The 24,646-nt window shown below is 34.6% G+C and overlaps 3 protein-coding genes across 3 annotated transcripts; all 3 read left to right on the top strand.

The window, feature by feature from the left end:
* The first annotated feature begins 3,305 nt into the window (after positions 1-3,305).
* On the top strand, positions 3,306-4,384 carry LOC116027214 (wall-associated receptor kinase-like 1). Its single transcript, XM_031268697.1, is given in 2 exon segments — positions 3,306-3,717; positions 3,719-4,384. Coding segments are annotated over 2 exon segments (1,047 nt in total). The 5' UTR covers positions 3,306-3,321; the 3' UTR covers positions 4,370-4,384.
* Positions 4,385-5,966: 1,582 nt separating this feature from the next.
* On the top strand, positions 5,967-9,721 carry LOC116027212 (wall-associated receptor kinase-like 1). Its single transcript, XM_031268695.1, has 3 exons — positions 5,967-6,922; positions 7,922-7,963; positions 8,388-9,721. The coding sequence occupies exons 1-3, from the start codon at positions 5,977-5,979 to the stop codon at positions 9,494-9,496; spliced, it is 2,097 nt and encodes a 698-aa protein (XP_031124555.1). The 5' UTR covers positions 5,967-5,976; the 3' UTR covers positions 9,497-9,721.
* A 3,116-nt stretch (positions 9,722-12,837) lies between these two features.
* On the top strand, positions 12,838-18,433 carry LOC116026618 (wall-associated receptor kinase-like 9). The gene is made up of 4 exons (XM_031267948.1): positions 12,838-13,832; positions 15,531-16,364; positions 16,538-16,594; positions 17,077-18,433. The coding sequence occupies exons 1-4, from the start codon at positions 12,872-12,874 to the stop codon at positions 18,186-18,188; spliced, it is 2,964 nt and encodes a 987-aa protein (XP_031123808.1). The 5' UTR covers positions 12,838-12,871; the 3' UTR covers positions 18,189-18,433.
* Positions 18,434-24,646: the final 6,213 nt, after the last annotated feature.

Below are 24,646 nucleotides of genomic sequence, written 5' to 3'. Positions count from 1 at the left end.
CCGCCGAGTTTCTTCCCTGCCACAGGTAGTAGAGAACCGCTACAATCGCACCAACCTCCCCTTCTGAGAAATCATGTAAGATAGATGAGAACCAAACACTAAAAGAGTCTCCCATAGCATGTAGAATAGACAATTTAGACTCGGTCCAAACTAGTTGTGAAAAAACACATGAAACCAATGCATGCATGACACACTCATGAGCCTTATTATACTCTTTACATAAAAATCCAATTAGGTCACCGAATTGAAAAAAAGTGAAATTAATTCAAACTTTCAAACAAGTTTAAATTATGTAATTATACTAAAATGACATGTTCTCCACGTTAATTACATGTCTCTTCACTTATTTGAGATTTGTTTTTTAAAAAATAATCATTTATATATGTATTTTTGGAAAATTCATTGTCCACGATGAGGACAAATGTTAACATGGACAATGAATTTTCTAAAAAAAAAAATAAAATAAAAACTATAAAAAGTGCCACATAAGGCTTAGATTGGTTTTCACTTTTCAGGCAAATTATTGCATGGACCATGGTCCACACAGCTATATGGACTAAAAATAAAAAGTACATTATTTTTGTACTGAAGGTACATTATTTTTGTACTGTAGATATATTATTTGATAATATATATCAAATAATGTACCTTCAGTACAAAAATAATGTACCTACAGATACAAAAATAATGTATTTTTATTAATGGTCCATGTAATGATTGTAGTTTTCAGTTGTCAATCCACTTTTGGGTTTGGTTATGAAGAAAGAACATTAAAGAAAAGTCAAACGATAATATGCAGTGTTGGTATAGGAAAGGAATAAGAATTTTTTTTTTCTTATGCATGGAAGAAAGTGGGCTGGTGGAAATTAAGGGGAAAGAAGACCAAAAATACATAAATAAATTAATTAAATAAAAAAAACTTTATATTGACTTGCTCGATGACTTCTATCTCGTAATTATTATTTTTTAAATATTAATTGATATAAAATTGATATTATACTAATATGGTGTTACCACCAAGTCAAATGAGTTAGTCCCTATGCAATAAGTGAAATTTTGGATTTGATAACATCACAAGTAAAAATATATATTCGTTTATCAGTATGTCTGCAAGAATACTATTTAAATATTTAACAACAAATAAAGTACCAATTGTCTAACATTTTACTTGTGATATTGTCAAACTCAACAAAAGTATGAAGATTTTGTGCAATAAATTTGATCAAAACTAATATTACAGTAGTAAGTAGTGGGTCAAAATGGTATTGATCATGAAGACTTAGCTTTGTGCAATTGACCAAAACTAATATTACATGTAGTAAGTACCGCGGGGTCAAAATGGTATTGATTTGGTCTTGATCATGTTAGGTGAAGAAGAAATGTATTCCAAAAGTTGAAGCAGAAAACAGTGAAATAGGAGAAAAGTAAACACCTTCCTCTCTCCCTTATATAAAAAGATACATTGAATTGGATACGCTCTAAAAAGAACAACACAACACAACACAAGCAAAAAAAAAAAAGATATGTGGGGTGGAAAAGAAAGATCGGTAGGGGTGGCTATGCTGATGATGATGAGCTTTCCCGTGATGCTCACTTTCGCATATACAGATGATATGCCTAGTGAAGATTATCTGTATAAGCTTGCAGGGATATCTATTGTTCCAAAAGGTTGTCCAGATAAGTGCGGCAATGTTAGCATCTACTATCCCTTCGGAATTGGACCCAACAAAGATTGCTATCTGAACAAATGGTTCCTTATAAGTTGCAATCAATCCTCCTCCTCCAATGGCATCGTCGAGAAGCCGTACTTGAGCTCTTTTTCGAATGGCAAGGTAAGAGAGATTCTGGGCATTTCCTTTGAAAGTGGAACAATAACAATCCACCATAGGGGAGTCATCAGAAGAGGAAAATAATAATAATAATAATAATAATAATAATAATAATAATAATTTATCCTCCATAATTCTCAACACGAATTTATCCGGAACCCCATTCTTCTACTCTTACGATTACAACAAGTTCATGCTTATAGGTTGTGGCAACGCTCTCCTCACTGCACACCGTGACAGTGAGAGTAAGAGTAAACAGGGCGGTTGCACTTCGTTGTGTAGTGGCAAAGACACTACTACTATGGCACTTGAACAACCTTGTAACGGCATTAACTGTTGCCAACTTTCTTTAAGCGACGGTTTGACACAATCATACCGAGTTAACTTCACAAGGTTGGACACAATCATACCGAGTTAACAACTATGGCTTCATTGTTTATCAACGTTGGTACGGAGAAGGCTTTCCAGGCAGAGGGGAGGTGGAAGAGGTGGTGTGGGACTGGACCATTCCATACCACTCCTTGCCTCCACCCACCCCCTCAGGATCCTGCATCGACAGAGGGTCTTATTGGGATAACTGTAGATGCCAAACATGGTACGTACGCCACTAATCTCTACTCTATGTTCATCTAAAAGTTTGAGGGAAATTACAATTAAGTGAATTTCAATTCAATGAATTCCCAAACTACATTGTTTGCTGAGAGGAAATTGTAATTCTGCGAAATTGTAATTCTTGGGTATCCCCATGAATTGCAATTCAATAGAGAGGAGGGACAATTTTGTTGGTGTAAAGACAATTTTGTCCATCCTCCCATACCCCTTGTTTTTTTTTTTTTTTTTTTTTGTTTTTTGTTTTTGTTTTTTTAAATTGAAAGAATTATTATTATTATTATTATACAACATTTCCTACAACATAAATTTTAGTCATTTTGTCGTTTCTGACCTTTCAGTTTCATGTACTCTTATTCCTGCGTACCAAACACTGTAATTTCAATTCCTACTTTATTCATTGAATTGCAATTCCTCCGAATTACAATTCTTTTCTTCCCTAATTACCTCCTCCCAACCAAACGCCCTGTAAATAAGGAAATACAGTTGTTTTTTCGCTAGCTACTAACTACAACTTTTGACATGATAAGTGCTTGATCCTAACACATCAATATTTAATTTTCTTCTCTTCTCATGCAGCTGGCGGCCGTAAGCTCACTGTCAAGGAACTATCTGCTATTATTGGTAAGTTCCATCGTTTAATATCTACTTTTTAAGTTTTAACTATATATGACATATATAATTCCCTGGCCCAGGACAAGTATATATAATTTACACCAATATAGAATCATAGCTGCATGTCAATATATAACGCATATCATATGGGATTTAATTTGTCCTAACTTGCAATTACTCATCACTCTCAGGTGTTAGTGCAAGTTTTCGGTTTTTGTTGTTACTCTCCGCTTGTTTTATCCTCTATAAAGTCATCAAGAGGAGAAAGATGAAGAAACTAAGGGAGAAGTTCTTTAAGCGTAACGGAGGTCTCCTTTTGCAACAACAACTCCTAGCCAAAGAAGGGACTATAGAGAAAGCAAAGATTTTCACGGCTGACGAGTTGGATAAGGTCTATGATCATTTCAACGCTAATAGAATTGTAGGTCGAGGTGGGCAAGGCACAGTGTACAAAGGAATGTTAATTGATGGTCAGATCGTTGCAGTGAAGAAATCGCAGGCAGTGGACGAGAATCAGTTGGAGCCATTCATCAACGAGGTTGTTATTCTTTTCCAAATCAATCATAGGAATGTTGTCAAACTACTGGGGTGTTGTTTGGAGACGGAAGTTCCCATTTTGGTTTATGAATTTATACCAAACGGTACGCTTTTTAGCCTTATCCATATATAACAATTTTGGTGACGAGCTCATTCCTCTCTCGTGGGATATTCGCCTCAGGATTGCATCAGAGGTGGCTAGTGCTTTAGCTTATCTCCACTCTGCCACATCAATTCCTATTTACCATAGAGACATCAAGTCCATCAACATCCTTTTGGACGAGAAATTTCGAGCCAAGGTTTCAGATTTTGGAACGTCAAGGTCTATTTCAATCGACCAAACTCACTTGACTACCATAGTGAAGGGGACATTTGGTTACTTGGATCCGGAGTATTTCCAATCCAGTCAATTCACAGATAAGAGTGACGTTTACAGTTTCGGAGTAGTCCTTGCTGAGCTCTCAACCGAACAAAAGCCAATTTCATTTGAAGTTAAAGATGATGAGGACCGGAGCTTGGTTACACGTTTTCTATTGTATATAGAAGAGAACCGTATCATGGAGATTCTTGACAAAGAAGTTTCAAAGCAAGGTAAAATGAAAGATGTTATGGCAATTGTTTTGCTTGCACAACGTTGCTTGAACTTAAATGGGAAGAAAAGGCCTACCATGAAAGAAGTGGCTATGGAGTTGGATACCATTAGAGCATCTCATCCTCAACTCCACTCCCCTCGATTAGGCTTGAAAACATTGGAGGTTGACTCAAATTTCACAGTTTAAATTTTTCTATTGTCCTTTTTCACACTATACGAGATGCCTTTTTCTTATTGTTTAATTTTAGGTAAAAGTAAATAGCTTTAAAGTGAGTCTTGTGAGACCGTCTTACGGATATTTATCTATGAGATGGATGGAGTCATGATATGATGAAAATGTAATACTTATGTTGAAAAATGTAATACTAATCAAGAATAAATTGTTTGGTACTTATAAAAAAATGTAATATAATACTTTTAGAGGGCGCTTGGTAGCGAAGAACGTTCCAACTTTCCAGGGAATTTAAAAGGTGTGAAAATTATTCCCAAGTTTGATACAATCTTTAACTTGGGAAAGTTGGAGTCAATGGGAATTTAGTTCCATGATATCACGAAAAGTAAATCCTACCTAAGGGAAGTAAGATTCTTTCTTTGGGTGGCTGGTAATATACCAAATTTATTCAATTATATATTTATCCTTTTTGACACCAAATTAAAAGTCTTTTATAAATATAAGAAATTTGTCTCTCTTCCACCATTACAAAGGATAATAACAACACTACCATAGTGAAGGGAGCATTTGGTTATTTGAATCCGGAGTTCTTTCAATCTAGTCAATTCGCATATAAGAGTGATGTTTATAGCTTCTGTATTTGAATATTCTTTTGCTCCATTTTTTTTAGAAGTAATTATATATATGTATTTCTAGAAAATTCATTGTGCATGATGAGGAAAAATGTTAACATGGACAATGAATTTTCTATTAAAAAAATTATTTTTATCTTTTAACAAATGTGCCACAAAAGTCTCAATTTTTTGAATTGTCAATACTCAATATGCAGTGTTGGTATTGGAAAGGAATAAGAAATTTCTTAAACATGGAATATTGAGAAGAAAGCTGGTAGTAGAAGAGAAATACAATTTGTATACGTACTCTTAGTAGTAATAGAAGTCATTGTAGGTGAGAATGTAGAACTAATAAAATATTGCTTTAAAAAAATGAACTAATAAAATATTATTAACACTTACAATAACCAAAAATCTAATTTCCTTGTTTTCAAAAAAAAAAGAAAAATCTAATTTCCTTAATTTGTTAATGTGGAACAACATACACTAGTTGTAATATTAAATGTGTTCTGCCGTTGAGAGGGATGATCGAGTGGCTGGAATACGATTCTTATATTTATAAGTTATGGGTTTGATTTTTACTAATATTTTTTTTGATCGAGCCTCTTGCATATAGTCTTTCTAATATTAAATTTAATATTAGTATATAAAATTTATATATTTAGAAACTATATTAAAAATACTATTAAACACAAAAAAGTAAATTAAAAAATAATTAAAAATACTAAAAAATTTAATTTGACTAATAAATAATAAACATGACATGTAAAATAGAACAAAGTACTAATTAGCGGGTCAAAATGGCATTCATTTAGTCTTGATCATTATTGATGTGAATAGAAGAATCAAAATGCGACCAGAAATTGTGGAAAATTAAAGAAGAAATTAAAAGTATTCCAAAATTGAAGTGTAGAACGATAAGAGTGACAGTTACATTAGAGAAAAGTAAACAATTAAGGACTACAACTTCCTCTCTCCCTTATAAACATTCATGGGATACATTGTAAGATGTACACAAGAAAAGAAAAGAAAATGATGTCTACTAGAAATGAGATAGTAGCAGCGGCTATGGTAACGATGATGAGCTTCATAGTGACACTCACTTTGGCTTATGAATCTAATATGACTGATGAAGCTGTTCGCTATAAGCAAAATGGGATATCTATGGTTCCAAAGGGTTGTCCAGACAAGTGCGGCAACGTTAGTATTTACTACCCATTTGGAACCAGGGAAGGTTGCTATTTGAGCGAATGGTTCCACATAAATTGCACCACATCCTCGGATGGTGTGGAGAAGCCCTACTTGAGCTCCTTTTCTGATGGCAACATAAAAGAGATTTTGGGCATTTCCTATCAAAGTAGTTCAATAACAATCCAAGAGTCAATCTCTCCTATCTGCCAAACCACCACTGGGCTCGCCTATGGAAGCAATAATAATATCACCATAATTTCCAACACCAAATTATCCCAAACCCCATTCCTTTACTCTGAATATCTCAACAAGTTCATGCTTTTAGGTTGTGGCAACGCTCTCCTCACTTCGCCTGGTTACGATATACTAGGTGGATGCACCTCATTGTGTGGCAAATTCACGGAACGTCAACATCTTTGCTACGGCATAAACTGTTGCCAAATCCAGCTTAGCACATACTACTATGATGCTATAAAAACATACCAAGTCAACTTCACAAACTCGGCCGCCCTCAATGCCTGCAGCTATGCCTTCTTTGCTCATCGTGATTGGTTCGCTGAAAGCTTTACGGGCAGTCGCCGGCGGGAGGAGCTAGTTGTTCCGGTCGTGTGGCAGTGGACCATCCCATACTTGCCTCCATCCGCCCACTCAGACTACTGCCACCACAGCATAAAGTCTTATGGGTCGTCTTACAGTGATAATTATTATTGTCACTGCCCATATCCTAAGATAGGGAACCCATTAATTGCAAATGGATGTCACGGTACACCACTTATCTCTCTGTCTCTCTCTCTCTCTCTCTCTCTCTCTCTCTCTCTCTCTCTCTCTCTCTCTCTCTCTCTCTCTCTCTCTCTCTCTCTCTCTCTCTCTCTCTCTCTCTCTCTCTCTCTCTCTCTCTCTCTCTCTCTCTCTCTCTCTCTCTCTCTCTCTCTCTCTCTCTCTCTCTCTCTCTCTCTCTCTCTCTCTCTCTCTCTCTCTCTCTCTCTCTCTCTCTCTCTCTCTCTCTCTCTCTCTCTCTCTCTCTCTCTCTCTCTCTCTCTCTCTCTCTCTCTCTCTCTCTCTCTCTCTCTCTCTCTCTCTCTCTCTCTCTCTCTCTCTCTCTCTCTCTCTCTCTCTCTCTCTCTCTCTCTCTCTCTCTCTCTCTCTCTCTCTCTCTCTCTCTCTCTCTCTCTCTCTCTCTCTCTCTCTCTCTCTCTCTCTCTCTCTCTCTCTCTCTCTCTCTCTCTCTCTCTCTCTCTCTCTCTCTCTCTCTCTCTCTCTCTCTCTCTCTCTCTCTCTCTCTCTCTCTCTCTCTCTCTCTCTCTCTCTCTCTCTCTCTCTCTCTCTCTCTCTCTCTCTCTCTCTCTCTCTCTCTCTCTCTCTCTCTCTCTCTCTCTCTCTCTCTCTCTCTCTCTCTCTCTCTCTCTCTCTCTCTCTCTCTCTCTCTCTCTCTCTCTCTCTCTCTCTCTCTCTCTCTCTCTCTCTCTCTCTCTCTCTCTCTCTCTCTCTCTCTCTCTCTCTCTCTCTCTCTCTCTCTCTCTCTCTCTCTCTCTCTCTCTCTCTCTCTCTCTCTCTCTCTCTCTCTCTCTCTCTCTCTCTATATATATATATATATATATATATATATATATATACTTACTGAAACACGTAGAATCAATACCCCACACTGAGATCCAAACCTTAGACCTCTCATTTGAGAAGTAACAACTATGTCGCTCGACCACTAGCATAGCCAACTCTTGTTTAATCACAACAATTAAAATTTTTCTTCCATCTCATGCAGGTGGTCCTATGCTCACTGTCAAGGAACTGTCTGCTATTATTGGTGAGTTAGTTTAATATATGTATGTATAGTTTCAAATATATTATTCCATAAGATTGAAATACATAACATTACACTTTTCTTTATAAGTATTACATTTTTCATAAGATTACATTTTTCCTATTATACTTTCTCTCATAAGTATCAATCAATTTATTTATTATTAATATTACATTTCTTATTATAAGTAATTGTTTAACCCAAATATTATATTTTGATTTATAAGTATTACATTTTTTACTTCAAAAAGTATTAAACATTCCTTTTATAAGCTAAGCAAGAAACCATTTATTTCTTAATAGTATTATATTTTAATCTTGACCCAACTAGAAGAATAACCTTTTAGCATATCACCTTATTGTAGTCTAATAAATATAAATTAAGCATTCATATGAAGTTTCTACTCACTTGCATTATTCAATCTCAGGTGTTAGTGGAAGTATTGGAATTTTGTTGTTAGTATGGGGTTGTTTCATCCTCCGTAAAGCCATCAAGAAGAGAAAGATGAAGAAACAGAGGCAGAAGTTCTTCAAACGTAATGGAGGTCTCCTTTTGCAGCAACAACTCTTAGCTAAAGATGGGATTATAGAGAAAGCTAAAATATTCAAAGCTAGCGAGTTAGATAAGGCCACTGATCATTTCAACTCAAATAGAATTGTAGGTCGAGGTGGGCAAGGCACAGTGTACAAAGGAATGTTAATTGATGGGCAGATCGTTGCAGTGAAGAAATCGCAGGCGGTGGACGAGAATCAGTTGGAGCCATTCATCAACGAGGTTGTCATTCTTTCCCAAATCAATCATAGGAATGTTGTCAAACTACTGGGGTGTTGTTTAGAGACCGAAGTTCCCATTTTAGTTTATGAATTTATACCAAATGGGACGCTTTTGAGCCTTATCCATAACAATTATGACAACGAGCTCATTCCTCTTTCATGGGATATTCGCATCAGGATTGCATCAGAGGTGGCTAGTGCTTTAGCTTATCTTCACTCCGCCACATCAATTCCCATATACCATAGAGACATTAAGTCTACTAACATCCTTCTGGACGAGAAATTTCGAGCCAAGGTTTCAGATTTTGGAACTTCAAGGTCCATTTCAATTGATCAAACTCACTTGACTACCATAGTTAAGGGGACTTTTGGATACTTGGATCCCGAATATTTTCAATCCAGTCAGTTCACAGATAAAAGTGATGTTTATAGTTTCGGAGTAGTCCTTGCTGAGCTCCTGACGGGACAAAAGCCAATTTCATTTGAAGTTGATGATGACGAGGAACGGAGCTTGGTAACACGTTTTCTATTGTGTATGGAAGAGAAAAGTCTTTGGGAAATTCTTGACGTGAAAGTTTCAGAGCAAGGGGAAAAGGAAGATGTTATGGCAGTTGCTTGGCTTGCACAACGTTGTTTGAACTACAATGGGAAGAAAAGGCCTACAATGAAAGAAGTGGCTGCGGAGTTGGATGCCATTAGAGCATCTAATCCCCATCTCGCCTCGGCCATGAAAACATTGGAAACTGAATTAGGTTTCATATAGCTTCAATTTTACTATTTCAGGTGTCAAAACTTGCTAGAAGTCAATTGAACTATCTGTTTTGTGTGTGTTATATTCAAGCACACCTCTCTCATGGTGTACGTAGGAGAGTTGCTTTTATGTGTAGTTTGGAATGTAAAAGTATATAGCTTTGTTATACTTTTCATAATTCAGGTAACTTATTATGGATGTTTTCCATTTAAATAATACAACAGTTTCTTCACCAGATGTTTAGTAATAGTTAGTTCGACATAAATTTAGTATGACATATTTATAACATTATAACAAAAGAAATATGATTGAAGAAACAGTTGATCGAAGTTTTAGTGTTAATTTTTTTTTTTTTTTTTTGGTAAATGTCAAATTTTATGGTTCACTTCTTGCAAAGATAAACGAAGTCATAAATTTTCACTTAAATATTGATGAATAGAAATTGCAATAAGCTAACATTTTACATGCATCCTAACTCATATATAAGCCACGAGTAGGCTTAAATTCTATCCATACATGGTGACACTGACTTTACAATCATGTTGACTTTCACCTGAGGTGTACACAGGTAAAAAATCCCGTCTTGTAACCCTAGTAGACAAAGAAAATTATTATAAATTTTCATAACTGATTGCTCAAACTGAGAAGGTTGTAAATCGAACTTAAAACATTGTGGTTATCAAATTAACAACATGATAACTTTGTTGAGATTGAGCTTATATTAACTTTTTGCGACTTAATTAGTTTGTAGTTGAGTGACTTGAGTCATTCCTTTTATACAGTGTGCAAAAATTCCGCATAGACGCTGATTAATCCCCGCCTAGCGTATCAACTTAAATGGTGGTCTAGACGGCTAGCTAGCCGGTTAGGCGACCGCCTAGGCCGCTTAGGCACTGACCGCCTAGCCCTCCTAGGCGCCGACTAGACCTCCTAGGCACCGACTAGGCTGCCTAGTCGGCCAATTAACTATTGTTCTTTTTTTTTTAATGGGTTATTTCTCTCAAAACAACATCATTTTGAACAAAATAACCATAAATTGTACAAACTCTAGATATTCTTTAGGTTAATATTTAATATTTTAGTATTAACTATTAAAGTATTATATAATTTATAATTACTAGTCTTTATAAAATTAAAAATATTTAAATAAATTTTTTAAAAATAAAAAAATACATTGGCGCCGATTAAATGATTAATCCCCGCCTAGGCGTTCCCTGAGCGCCCGAGGAGTGCCTAGCGATTTTTTCAACCATGCTTTTATATCATTATCATTTGTGACTTGGTCTCTGATTGAGTTATGTTGTTAGGACACCTTAAGTTTTTTAAAAGTTACGATTTACAGAAATAAGGGGAAGAGGGCCAACACCTTTGATTGAAGGAGGTGATATATATGAGGAAGCTAGGGGGAACATGATGCAGGGTAGTCAGCTCCAGGAAATTATGAGGAAGCAAAGTAGGTGAAGAATTGAAGACAGTACATCTAAACTTTTATGCCCTTTAAACCGCAAAATTGATTTTTTTAATGGTGAACAACACTAAAAAAAATTTACTCCTTTGTTTCAAATTGTACTTTTTTTTTTTCATGCAAGTTATGTGTAATTGCATAGATGCTAATTCATGCATGGAAATTGTGGGGAAACAAGATGCTTTTACTTGACTTGTTCAACTCTGGTCCCCTATGTAATTAAATTTTCTGACCACACTAATGATAATGACAGTAGTACACTGTATAGTAAATTATTTGCCGAGTTCTACTATATGTACTCCCATTTTTTATTTCATCACTTTTACTTCCTGACGTGGCAAAATATGATAGTTGATCTTTATCCTGTGAGTCCCAAGGAAAGTGTCAACATCAAACTTTTGTATGAGGGAATAAAGGTAGGGAGTATAACTTGAGAGTCCAAGTAGTATTTTCCTTATTTGCCCACCCTAACTTTTTGGTCTCCTATAATTTGCCCAACTTGGCCAATGATTTTCAGGGGCATATATGGTTTCTATCTATATAGATTACTAATAAACATTTGACAAACCAGCTTTTTTGGCATTATTGGCCATACACTCTCGTTCCTTAAGAGAGGTCAGGAATTCGAACATCTCTTGTATGAAACCAATCTATCCCTTAATTGGACTAACCTGGTGCGAACAAGATTTAGTCTGAGTACAATATATACGGACTTAAAGGTGTCTTCTATAGTTAGGGTCTCTTGAAATCTATATTGTTAAAATGTGAACTGTTTCAGTAAACGTACATACAAGGATAAGGTTGCCAAGGTCATTTAAAGATAGACAATGAGAAAACAATATAATTATTTGTGTGAGGGGACATCATTTTTATACTCCATGAATATGTTAGAGCAGTTGACAGGTAAGAGGTTGGTGTGAATTGTACTGTGTTGTCATAGTGGAGGACTTGGATAAGGTTATTCAGAATTTATATGTATCACGTGCGCAAAGCAATAATTCAGAAAAAATTAGAGTGGTTGACTTGATAAATTCTTGATTTCAAATTTGGAAATTATGTTGAGTTTGGATTTATAATAATCCCTTATATTTATAATGAAGGTGTTTCATTCGATTAATTAACGCAAATTATATCACAATGAATTGTGGATCGCGCATCAAAACGACGTCGTTTTGATTAATGAAAACAGACAGATGAAATGACCTCCGTTCCGCGCCATTCATTTTCAGTTCATATACACTGCAGTTACATTTCAACATAACTGCAGTTATATTTCATCACAACTGCATTTACATTTCAACACAACTGCAGTTACATTTCGATATAACTATAATTTCATTCCATAATATAAACACACAAATGTGAAACTGTTATTCAGTATCAGTTTATATACACTGCAGTTACATTTCAACACAACTACAGTTACATTTCGATATAACTACAGTTCCATTCGATAATATAAAAACAAATGTAAGATAATATCTTTTGTGATGAATTGTAGTATCAGCGACCGTGGTCCACGATATAACTCCTGATTAATTAATTGTATAATTTGTTTTGATATCATGCTACTATCATTCGCTTCCAATTTTAGTCATTGAATTTTAAGCTATCAAATTTAGTTATCGAGTATTAAATTCTTTCCAATTTTAATCCACTCTAAACTTGTAATCTTGAGTTTGAATCCCAACAGTCTTGATTTGATCAGGTCAGCTATGAACAACTTAGACTGGTTTACCTCTTAAATAAAAAAAAAGTTATATGTACAGTGAATTTGAAATTAACTCTTAAATTTTCTAATCCCTCTTCCGAGCAAGGACTACATCTCCCTTATAAAGAGTCATTGAATTAGTTACATTCTAAGACTTATATAAGAGAGTCAAAAAAAAAAAAAAACAAAAAACAAAAGAAGTAAACTGAGAATGATGATGAGGTCCGCCGGCAAAGAAATAGTAGTAGTGGTTATTATGCTGATGATGAGCTTCACAATGATGCTCACTTTGACAGCGGAATACGAGATACCTTGGAAATCCGATAGATATGACAGATATGAAGGGCAAAAAGAGATATATAATATGGTTCCAAGGGGTTGCAGAAACAAGTGCGGCAACGTTAGCATTTTCTATCCATTTGGAATTGGACCCAAAAAAAATTGTTATTTGAACAAATGGTTCCTTATAAATTGCACCAATACCTCGGATGGTGTGGAGAAACCTTTCTTGAGCTCCTTTTCCGACGAAAAGGATGGTGTAAGAGAGATTCTGCGCATTTCCTACGAGTTACAAACAATAACAATGAAAGAGTGGTTTTCTCCTCTCTGCCAAACCACCACCGGCTCCGCCAATCTCTCTGTAATGAGAAACACAAAATTATCCGGAGCCCCATTCTTTTACTCTTCCAGTGCCAACAGGTTCATGTTTTATGGTTGCGGCACCGCTGTCCTCACTACGCCGGGTCAAGAATTCATACAGTCCAGTTGCAAGTTGACCTGCCGCAATAACACCACGCCAGCACCTAAATTTGTGGATAGTTGCAATGGCATAAACTGCTGCCGTCTTCGTTTTGACTACGATGTAAGTGCATACCAAATCAACATCACTACACACTCATCCATCGTCAACGCCTGCAACTATGCCTTCTTTCTTGCTACTCCTTCTTCCCGATTCAGCCTTAGCAACCTGCCGCCGGAAGAGAAGGTGGTTGTCCCGGTGGTTTGGAGATGGATCATCAAAAGATACGACTTCAATTACTTGCCTCCCCATTACTCAATCCCCTGTTATTCGTATGAGAACATCTTTCCTCCGCAACCACGAGGGACAAATTGGAACTGTCACTGCAACTTTCCGGAAAAAGGGAACGTTTACTTACCAAATGGATGCCAAGGTAGGTCAACTTGAAATTAAAAAAAAAAAAACTATTTGATGTTTGAGCTTGCTATTATATTTTTGGAGAGTTTAATTTTGAAACTTTAGTTGTATTATGAAATAGAAATTTTTATGCTATATTTTAATTTTTGAATAATTTGTATGAAAAATGAGTTAAGTTGAATTTTTTCTTAAGGTGTGTTTGAAAGCCCGAAAAATGATTTTCGTAAATCATTTTTCTGGGCATTTAGTGTTTTCCGTTGATTGAAAAAATAAGCCCCAAATGGCAGAAAATGACTTCCGCCCAATTTAGGCAGAAGAAATTTTCCACCTTCACTGCCCAAACGTGGTATGGTTTCCACCGGAAACCAGAGCACTGTGCTTTGGTTTCTCGCTGTGGAAATCAGAGCACTGTTTTGGTTTCCAGTGGGAAAAGGCTCTGGTTTCTGCTGGAAACGGGTGTTTTTTTATAATATAAATTAAAAATATTATTTTTAATATTATTATAAATATTTTAAATAGAATAATAAAATATATATACTTATACCATTCTATTCATTTTTTAAAAAATGAACCAAACACACAAAGACTGTTTTTTTCAGAATACATCCAAACACTGAAAATGAACCTATTTTCTGAAAAAATGACTCATTTTCCTACTTTCCAAACACGGCTTTAGATTAGAAATAATTATAATTGTTACAAAATAAAAATATTTAATATAAGAGGGGGTTGTTCTTATTTGAAGCCACATCTATCTCTCTCTCTTTCTCTCTCTCTCTCTCTATCTCTATATATATATATATAGAGAGAGAGAGACACTTTAGACTTTAAAGTACATTGACAAACACTACTAAAGTGTAATGAGTGATCGTGAAGTATATTCTTTTGAATTTTGAGTGGACTTCTATATATCATTAACGTTCTGTTTGGCAGAGATTATTTAGGAGCTTAAAGCTTATTTTAAGCTACTAATAAGATATAAGCTCTGTTTGGTAATGTACTCAAAATAAGCTAGTAACTTAACATAAGAGCTTAGTTTGAAAAGTTACTTTAGGCAGCTTTTAAAAAATAAGCTAGTAGATTTTTAACTTTTTTTCTTTTCCATTTTTATCCTTATTATTTTTAATGAATGGCATCCTTTACCCCTCTCAATTAAAACCCTTTTGGCATTTTCTCTTTTGGTTATAATTTCCATTTGGCATTTTTGTTTGAACATTAATTTTTGTATGAACTAATCTTATGAATTATAAACATTTTATTTTACTTTATATATATATTTTCAAATATATGTTCTCAAATATATGTTCTTACTTTATATTTTATTAAAATATATTGATTTCATTATTTTATATTTTAATATATAAAAAAACCTATTTAAATTTAAAACTATTTAAATGGTAAGAAGATGTTCTTTTTAGTCTTTTTACGTTTATCAACTTATCAAAAAAGCTAATTTTACCAAATACTTTTAAACATAATAGCTAGCTTAATAGTTCTTCAGATTTCAACTTCGAGCTTATAGCTTTTCAGTTTTCAGCTACCTTTTCAACTAGGTTTGCCAAACATAGCCTAATTAGAAACATTTCAAAATTTAGAATATTTACTAATGTATCACTACTATATATATTTTTTTGGGTGATATGTAAAGTGCATTCTGGTGAATGCACTTTTACAAATTTGTATTGTACTTGACATTGTTTACCATTATATGTAGCATGGGATGATTCATGGGCATTGGGGGAAAAAGCAAGGCTTAATAATGTTCCAAAGGGTTGTCAAGATAAGTGCGGAACTGTAAACATTTACTACCCATTTGGAATTGGAAATGGAGGCAGCAAAAGTTGCTATTTGAACAAATGGTTCCTCATAAACTGCACACAATCTTCAGATGGTTCCGAGAAGCCCTACTTGAACTCCATTTCCGGTGGAGTTGAGATTCTGGGCATGTCCTATGAGTCACAAACAATAACAGTAAAAGAGCCAATCTCTCCTTACTGTCAAACCACCGAGTTTATCAAGGGAAGCAATTTCTCCCAAATTTCCAACACAAAATTATCTGCAAGCCCCTTTTTTTACACAATTGGCAACAACTTCATGCTTTTTGGTTGTGGAAACGCTTTTATCACGATGGCGGGTGAAGAATTGGAACAACAGGGTTACAAGTTGAACTGCAGCAAAAACACTGCACCGAAAACTGCATATGATTGCCATGGCATAAACTGCCACTATCTTACTTTTGATTACGATGTAAACACATACCAAGTCAACTTCACACACTCTCCCATCAACGCCCCCTGCAACTATGCCTTCTTTCTCAGTGCTTCTTCTTCTTTGCCAACTACACTTCAAAGCCTTCCAAGCAGGCAGCAGGAAGTGGTGGTTGTCCCGGTGGAATTGAGATGGACCATAACAGAAGACGACGTGCCTCCCTCCTACTCTAAGTACTGCTCTCCTTCTACATACATCAATCCGCAACTACAACGCCATAATTATTTGCAGTGTGACTGCGGAATTAAAGGCAGGAACGCTTACTTTTCCGATGGATGTGGTATGCATATGTTATTCTATTCTTTTCTATGAACTACATATAAAATTTTTCTGCCCGCCCAAACTATGCATTCAACATTGTACAGATTTTTCAGTGTCAACAACATCAACTTGCATTTTGGCAGGCAAGGTTGGATTAGTGCTTTGTTGATATTTTGTGTTTTTAAATTGCAGAACAGAGGGACATCGATGACAAGATTAGCAGTAATAAAATGCGGCCCGCTATTATTGGTAGGCCTATATTATCATTCTGTTGATATATTTTCTTGCCCACAAAAGGGGCAATTTCTTCGTCCCTAGAGCCTCGCATCCAATACAAACCACAGTGACTCAGACTCATTAGGTGGACCAGTGTTTGGTGTTCACAATGAGTCCACCGCATTAAGTGTAACTGTTACACTGCGACTGTTATTAGGCTCAAATCTTGTGTACTGACCTAAAATCTAATATCCAGGAACCAATTGAATTGCTCTTGTAGGCTGTTATATATTTTGGTAGTATCATTTTTAAAAAACATTTTCTGCTAAATTTTATCATGGGTTGGATTGGCCTGTTTAGACTAATAGACACTATATATGGACGGAACCTATAAAATGAGAAAATGGTGAGGATAAACATAACAACTGATTTTTGAAATAATCCCAGATTACATATATGCATCCATGTCGGTATAAATCTTATGGAGATTCCTCTCTTGCATTGTTCAATCTCAGGTGTTAGTGCAAGTTTTGGATTTGTGTTGTTAATATGGGCTTGTATCATCCTCTATAAAGCCATCAAGAAGAGAAAGATGAAGAAGTTGAGGGAGAAATTCTTTAAGCGCAATGGAGGTCTCTTATTACAGCAACAACTCTTAGCCAAAGAAGGGATAGTAGAGAAAACAATGATTTTCACAGCAAGTGAGTTGGATAAGGCCACAGATCACTTCAATGTTGATAGAATAGTAGGCCGAGGTGGGCAAGGCACAGTGTACAAAGGAATGCTAATTGATGGGCAAATAGTTGCAGTTAAGAAATCTCAAGCAGTGGACGAGAACCAGTTGGAGCCATTCATCAATGAGGTTGTCATTCTTTCTCAAATCAATCATAGGAATGTTGTGAAACTCATGGGGTGTTGTTTGGAGACTGAAGTTCCTATTTTGGTTTATGAGTTTATACCAAATGGAACACTTTTTGGCCTTATACACAATAATTTTGATGATGAACTCATTCCTCTTTCATGGGATATTCGTCTCAGAATTGCATCCGAGGTGGCTTGTGCATTAGCTTATCTCCACTCCGCAACATCAGTTCCCATCTACCACAGAGACATCAAGTCGGGTAACATTCTTCTCGACGAAAAATTTCGAGCTAAGGTTTCAGATTTTGGAACTTCAAGGTCCATTTCAATTGACAAAACTCACTTGACTACCTTGGTGAAGGGGACATTTGGTTATTTAGACCCTGAGTATTTTCAATCTAGCCAATTCACAGAAAAGAGTGACGTTTACAGCTTCGGAGTTGTCCTTGCTGAGCTCTTGACAGGACAAAAGCCAATTTCATTTGAACTTGATGATGATGAGAATAGGAGCTTGGTATCACGTTTTCTATTGTGCATGGAAGAGAACCGTCTCATGGAAATTCTTGACGTACAAGTTATAGAGCAAGGTAAAAAGGAAGATGTTGCGGCAATGGCTTGGCTTGCACAATGTTGCTTGAACTTGAATGGAAAGAAAAGGCCTACCATGAAAGAAGTGGCAACGGAGTTGGACGCCATTAAAGCATCTCATTCTCATCTCCCCTTGGCCATGGAAGCATTGGAGATTGAATCAGATTTCATAGCTTAAATTTTATTATTTTATTAATTTGCTGCATCTACATTTCTTCAAGTATTTCCATTAAGTTGTCCAGAACTTACTAGAAGTTGAAATATTCTTCATTACTCTAGCTTATATCCTGTCTCATAGGGTAGGAGCCATGTTTATGTGTGGTATCAGCATATCCTTGGATGTAAAATAAAAGTAAAGAGTCTGTTGTATATGTCTCATCTCTTGTTATTAGAAGATGACTGATTCTTGATTCCGTATTCCTTAACAAGAGTCTTATTTACGTTTTCATAATTCATCTATTTCATGAGAGATGAATATCTCCATTTAAATAATGTAACACAATATAATAATTCTTCCCCTAGATGTTGAGTAATCAGTTTCCTGAAAATATTAGCTTGATAACATTAATAGATTGTAGAAAGATGTTTAGTAAATTAGATGTTAGCTTATAGCTAATTACATGCAAAGTGACTTTCTTAAAAAATTAATTGAAAAAACTTCTTTGAACAATTTTTTGAATTTTAGCATTTTGAAACAATAAGTAGTTACATAAAACTAATTAATCACACACTTATTGAATATTTAATTAAATCAAACAACTAACAAAATTACCAAACAGGATCATTGGGTTTCCCTTAAAAGTAACATTTTTTATTATATTGATGACTAAATTTCACCATAGCGTGATCTTGACAACTCAAGGATCAAACATAGCGACTCGTATAATAGAAAAGAATGAATTAACTATTTGCTTTAAGGGAAATAAAAATTGTTATTTTTTTTTGGAATAAATTATAATAATTAATTTTTGGGAAAAATACACATTTGGTCCATCAATTAGTAACACATTTGGACACATTTGATCCCTCCGTTATTGAGACGTTTGTCAATTTAGTCCTTCTGTTAGTTAATCACAATAAACTCCGTTTAGACCATGGGTATAATTGGAATTTCACATAGGAAAATGCAGTTTTGGTCCCTCACCAATAACTTAAGTTTCCTTGTAATTCTTGGAGCTTTATTACTTCTTTCCCTTCCTCTGTCCGATCTGCCATTTTCCTATGTGAAATTCTAATTATACCCATAGTCTAAACGGAGTTTATTGTGATTAACTAACCGAAAGACTAAATTGACAAACATCTCAATAACTGAGGGACCAAATATGTCCAAATTGAAAGATAGGGAGAACATTTCAAATGTGTTACTAATTGAGGGACCAAAAGTGCATTTTTCCCTTAATTTTTTATGGAGCGATAGTCAATTAATCATCCAATTAAGGATGTCCGGCCGATCAAAGATGCTACACACACACACACACATATATCACAAAAAGATGATAGAGAGAGGCCAGGTTGTGGAAATTAAGGGGGAAGAAGGCCATCATCTATAATTGGGAAAATGGTAATTTTTGCCCCTCCATAATATGCTAATTATCAATGTCACCCCTGAATTATTAGTGGTGTAAATGTTGCCCCTCAATTTTTAAAAACGGTACATATATCGCCCTCCCGTAAAGAAAAGAAAATCATGTCCACTAGAAATGTTTCAAATAGGCGATAGAACTTTACCTGAAAAATCAATTAGGCCCTCAAAATTTTTAAAGTTGCAATTAGATACATAAACTTGTCAATTTAATTCATCAAGGCATAATTACCTGTTAGTGACCTGTAATACCAGGTAAATGTAAATGTCACTTTTTTTTTTTTGCATAAAATGTGTTAAATAGGACATCGAACTTTAACTGAATAATCAATTAGGCCCTCGAACTTTTTAAAGTTGCAATTAGGTACATAAACATGCCAATTTAGTTCATCAAGGCATAATTACCTGTTAGTGACATGTAATACTAGGAAATTGTAAATGTCACCTTTTTTTTTTTTTTGTGCATAAAATGTGTCAAATAGCCCATCGAACTTTACCTGAAAAATCAATTAGGCCCTCAAAATTTTTAAAGTTGCAATTAGATACATAAACTTGTCAATTTAATTCATCAAGGCATAATTACCTGTTAGTGACCTGTAATACCAGGTAAATGTAAATGTCACTTTTTTTTTTTTGCATAAAATGTGTTAAATAGGACATCGAACTTTAACTGAATAATCAATTAGGCCCTCGAACTTTTTAAAGTTGCAATTAGGTACATAAACATGCCAATTTAGTTCATCAAGGCATAATTACCTGTTAGTGACATGTAATACTAGGAAATTGTAAATGTCACCTTTTTTTTTTTTTTGTGCATAAAATGTGTCAAATAGCCCATCGAACTTTACCTGAAAAATCAATTAGGCCCTCAAACTTTTTAAAGTCGCAATTAGTACATAATCATGTCAATTTAGTTCATCAAGACATAATTATCTGTTAGTGACCTGTAATACCAGGTAAATGTAAATGTCACTTTTTTGCATAAAATGTGTCAAATAGGGCATCGAACTTTACCTGAAAAATCAATTAGGCCCTCAAACTTTTTAAAGTTGCAATTAGGTACATAAACTTGTCAATTTAATTCATCAAGGCATAATTACCTGTTATTGATCTGTAATACCAAGTAAATATAAATGTCACTTTTTTTTGCATAAAATGTGTCAAATAAGCCATCGAACTTTACCTGAAAAATTAATTAGGCCCGCAAACTTTTTAAAGTTGCAATTAGGTACATAAACATGCCAATTTAGTTCATCAAGGCATAATTACATGTTAGTGACCCGTAATAACAGGTAAATGTAAATGTAACTTATTTTTGCATAAAATGTGTCAAATAAGCGATCGAACTTTACCTGAAAAATTAATTAGGCCCTCAAAATTTTTAAAGTTGCAATTAGATACATAAACATGTCAATTTAATTCATCAAAGCATAATTACCTTGTAAATGTCACTTTTTTTTTTTGCATAAAATGTGTCAAATAGGCTATCGAACTTTACCTGAAAAATCAATTAGACCCGCGAACTTTTTAAAGTTGCAATTAGGTACATAAACATGCTAATTTAGTTCATCAAGGCATAATTACCTGTTACTCTGTTAGTGACCCGTAATAACAGGTAAATGTAAATGTCACTTTTTGGTATAAAATGTGTCAAATAGGCGATCGAACTTTACCTGAAAAATCAATTAGGCCCTCAAAATTTTTAAAGTTTCAATTAGATACATAAACTTGTCAATTTAATTCATCAAGGCATAATTACCAGTTAGTGACCTGTAATACCAGGTAAATGTATCGTCAAATTTAAGTTTTTTTATTAATAGTAACCAAGGGCGTTTTGGAGAAAATTTTTATTTTTATAAACTTTAAGGATCCTCAAGGCTCATTCTTCTCTAAACTTTCATTGCCCAATTGGGCAGTAATGAGGGGTCGAAAAGGCTCGTCAAATTGAAGTTTTTTTTAATAGTAACCAAGGGCGTTTTGGGGAAAATTTTTATTTCTATAAACTTTAAGGATCCTCAAGGCTCATTCTTTTCTAAACTTTCTTTGCCCACTTGAGAAGTAATGAGGGGCCGAAAAGGCTCCTCAAACTTAAGTTTTTTCTTTTTAATAGTAACCAAGGGCGTTTTGGGAGAAATTTTTATTTTTATAAACTTTAAGGATCCTCAAGGCCCATTCTTTTCTAAACTTTCTTTGCCCACTTGAGAAGTAATGAAGGGCCGAAAAGGCTCCTCAAACTTAAGTTTTTTTTTAATAGTAACCAATGGCGTTTTGGGAAAAAAATTTATTTTTATAAACTTTAAGGATCCTCAAGGCTCATTCTTTTCTAAACTTTCATTGCCCAGTTGGGCAGCAATGAGGGCCGAAAAGGCTCGTCAAATTTGAGGTTTTTTTTTAATAGTAACGAATGGCGTTTTGGGGAAAATTTTTATTTTTATAAACTTTAAGGATCCTTAAGGCTCCTTCTTCTCTAAACTTTCTTTGCCCAATTGGATAGTAATGAGGGCCGAAAAGGCTCGTCAAATTTGAGTTTTTTTTTTAATAGTAACCAATGGCGTTTTGGGGAAAATTTTTATTTTTATAAACTTTAAGGATCCTCAAGGCTCAATATTTTCTAAACTTTCTTTGCCCACTTGAGAAGTAATGAGGGGCCGAAAAGGCTCCTCAAACTTAAGTTTTTTTTAATAGTAACCAATGGCGTTTTGGGAAAATAATTTTATTTTTATAAACTTTAAGGATCCTCAAGGCTCCTTCTTTTCTAAACTTTCATTGCCCAGTTGGGCAGCAATGAGGGCCGAAAAGGCTCGTCAAATTTGAGGTTTTTTTTTAATAGTAACGAAGGGCGTTTTGGGGAAATTTTTTATTTTTATAAACTTTAAGGATCCTTAAGGCTCCTTCTTCTCTAAACTTTCTTTGCCCAATTGGACAGTAATGAGGGCCGAAAAGGCTCGTCAAATTTGAGTTATTTTTTAATAGTAACCAATGGCGTTTTGGGAAAATTTTTTATTTTTATAACCTTTAAGGATCCTCAAGGCTCAATCTTTTCTAAACTTTCTTTGCCCACTTGGGCAGTAATAAAGGGCCGAAAAGGCTAATCAAACTTAAGTTTTTTATTTAATAGTAACCAATGGCGTTTTGGTGAAAACATTTATTTTTATAAACTTTATGGAAATTCAAGGCCCATTCTTTTCTAAACTTTCTTTGCCTACTTGGGCAGTAATGAGGGGTCGATAAAACTCCTAAAACTTATGTTTTTTATAATAGTAACCAAGGGCGTTTTGGGAAAATTTTTTATTTTTATAAACTTTAAGGATCCTCAAGGCTCCTTCTTTTCTAAACTTTCATTGCCAAGTTGGGCCGCAATGAGGGCCGAAAAGGCTCGTCAAATTTGAGGTTTTTTTTTAATAGTAACCAATGACGTTTTGGTGAAAATTTTTATTTTTATAAACTTTAGGGAAATTCAAAGCCCTTTCTTTTCTAAACTTTCTTTGCACTATTGGCCAGTAATGAGGGGTCGATAAAACTCCTCAAACTTATGTTTTTTTTTAATAATAACCAAGGGCGTTTTGGGAAATTTTTTATTTTTTCAAACTTTATGGAAATTCAAGGCTCATTTTTTTCTAAACTTTCTTTGCCTACTTGGCCAGTAATGAGGGGCCGAAAAAACTCCTAAAACTTATGATTTTTTTTAATAATAACCAAGGGCGTTTTGGGAATTTTTTATTTTTTCAGAATTTATGGAGATTCAAGGCTCATTCTTTTCTAAACTTTCTTTGCACTCTTGGCTACTAATGAGGGCCGAAAAAACTCCTCAAATTTAATTTTTTTTTAAAAAAATAATAACCAAGGTCGTTTTGGCGAATTTTTTATTTTTCCAAACTTTATAGAGATTCAAGGCTCATTCTTTTCTAAACTTTTTTTGCACTCTTGGCCACTAATGAGAGGCCAAAAAAACTTCTCAAACTTATGTTTTTTTTAAATAATAACCAAGGGCGTTTTGGGGAATTTTTCATTTTTTGAAATTTTATGGAGACTCAATACTCATTCTTCTCTAAACATTCTTTGCACTCTTGGCCACTAATGAGGGGCCGAAAAAACTCCTCAAATTAAGTTCTTTTTTTAAAATAATAACCAAGGGCATTTTTGGGAAATTTTTTATTGTTCCAAACTTTATGGAGATTCAAGCCTCATTCTTTTTAAACTTTCATTGCACTCTTGGCCACTAATGAGGGGGAAAAAAAACTCTTCAAACTTATGTTTTTTTTTAAATAATAACCAAGGGCGTTTTTGGGAATTTTTTATTTTTAAAAATTTATGGAGATTCAAAGAACATTCTTTTCTAAACTTTCTTTGCACTCTTGGCCACTAATGAGGGGCCGAAAAAACTCCTAAAATTTAAGTTTTTTTTTAAAAATAATAACCAAGGGCGTTTTTGGGAATTTTTTATTTTTTGAAATTTTATGGAGACTTAATGTTCATTCTTCTCTAAACATTCTTTGCACTCTTGGCCACTAATGAGGGGCCGAAAAAACTCCTCAAATTAAGTTTTGTTTTTAAAATAATAACCAATGGCGTTTTGGGAAATTTTTTTATTTTTCCAAACTTTATGGAGATTCAAGACTCATTCTTTTATAAACTTTCATTGCACTCTTGGCCACTAATGAGGGGCCAAAAAAACTCCTCATTGCACTCTTGGCCACTAATGAGGGGCCAAAAAAACTCCTCAAACTTATGTTTTTTTTTTTAAAATAATAACCAAGGGCGTTTTGGGTAATTCTTTAAAAATAAGCAAGAGCGTTTTTGGGAATTTTTTATTTTTTCAAAATTTATGGAGATTCAAGGCTCATTCTTTTCTAAACTTTCTTTGCACTCTTGGCTAGTAATGATGGGCCGACAAAACTTCTCAAACTAATGTTTTTTTTTAATAAAAACCAAGGGCGTTTTGGGAATTTTTTATTTTTTCAAACTTTATGGAAATTCAAGTCTCCTTCTTTTCTAAACTTTCTTTGCACTCTTGGCCACTAATGAGGAGTCGAAAAACTCCTCAAAGTTATGTT

The sequence above is a fragment of the Ipomoea triloba genome, chromosome 8, assembly GCF_003576645.1.
Source record: "Ipomoea triloba cultivar NCNSP0323 chromosome 8, ASM357664v1".
Taxonomy (NCBI): domain Eukaryota; kingdom Viridiplantae; phylum Streptophyta; class Magnoliopsida; order Solanales; family Convolvulaceae; genus Ipomoea; species Ipomoea triloba.
Note: the sequence above shows the minus strand (reverse complement) of the source record. Positions and strands in the feature narration are given on the sequence as shown.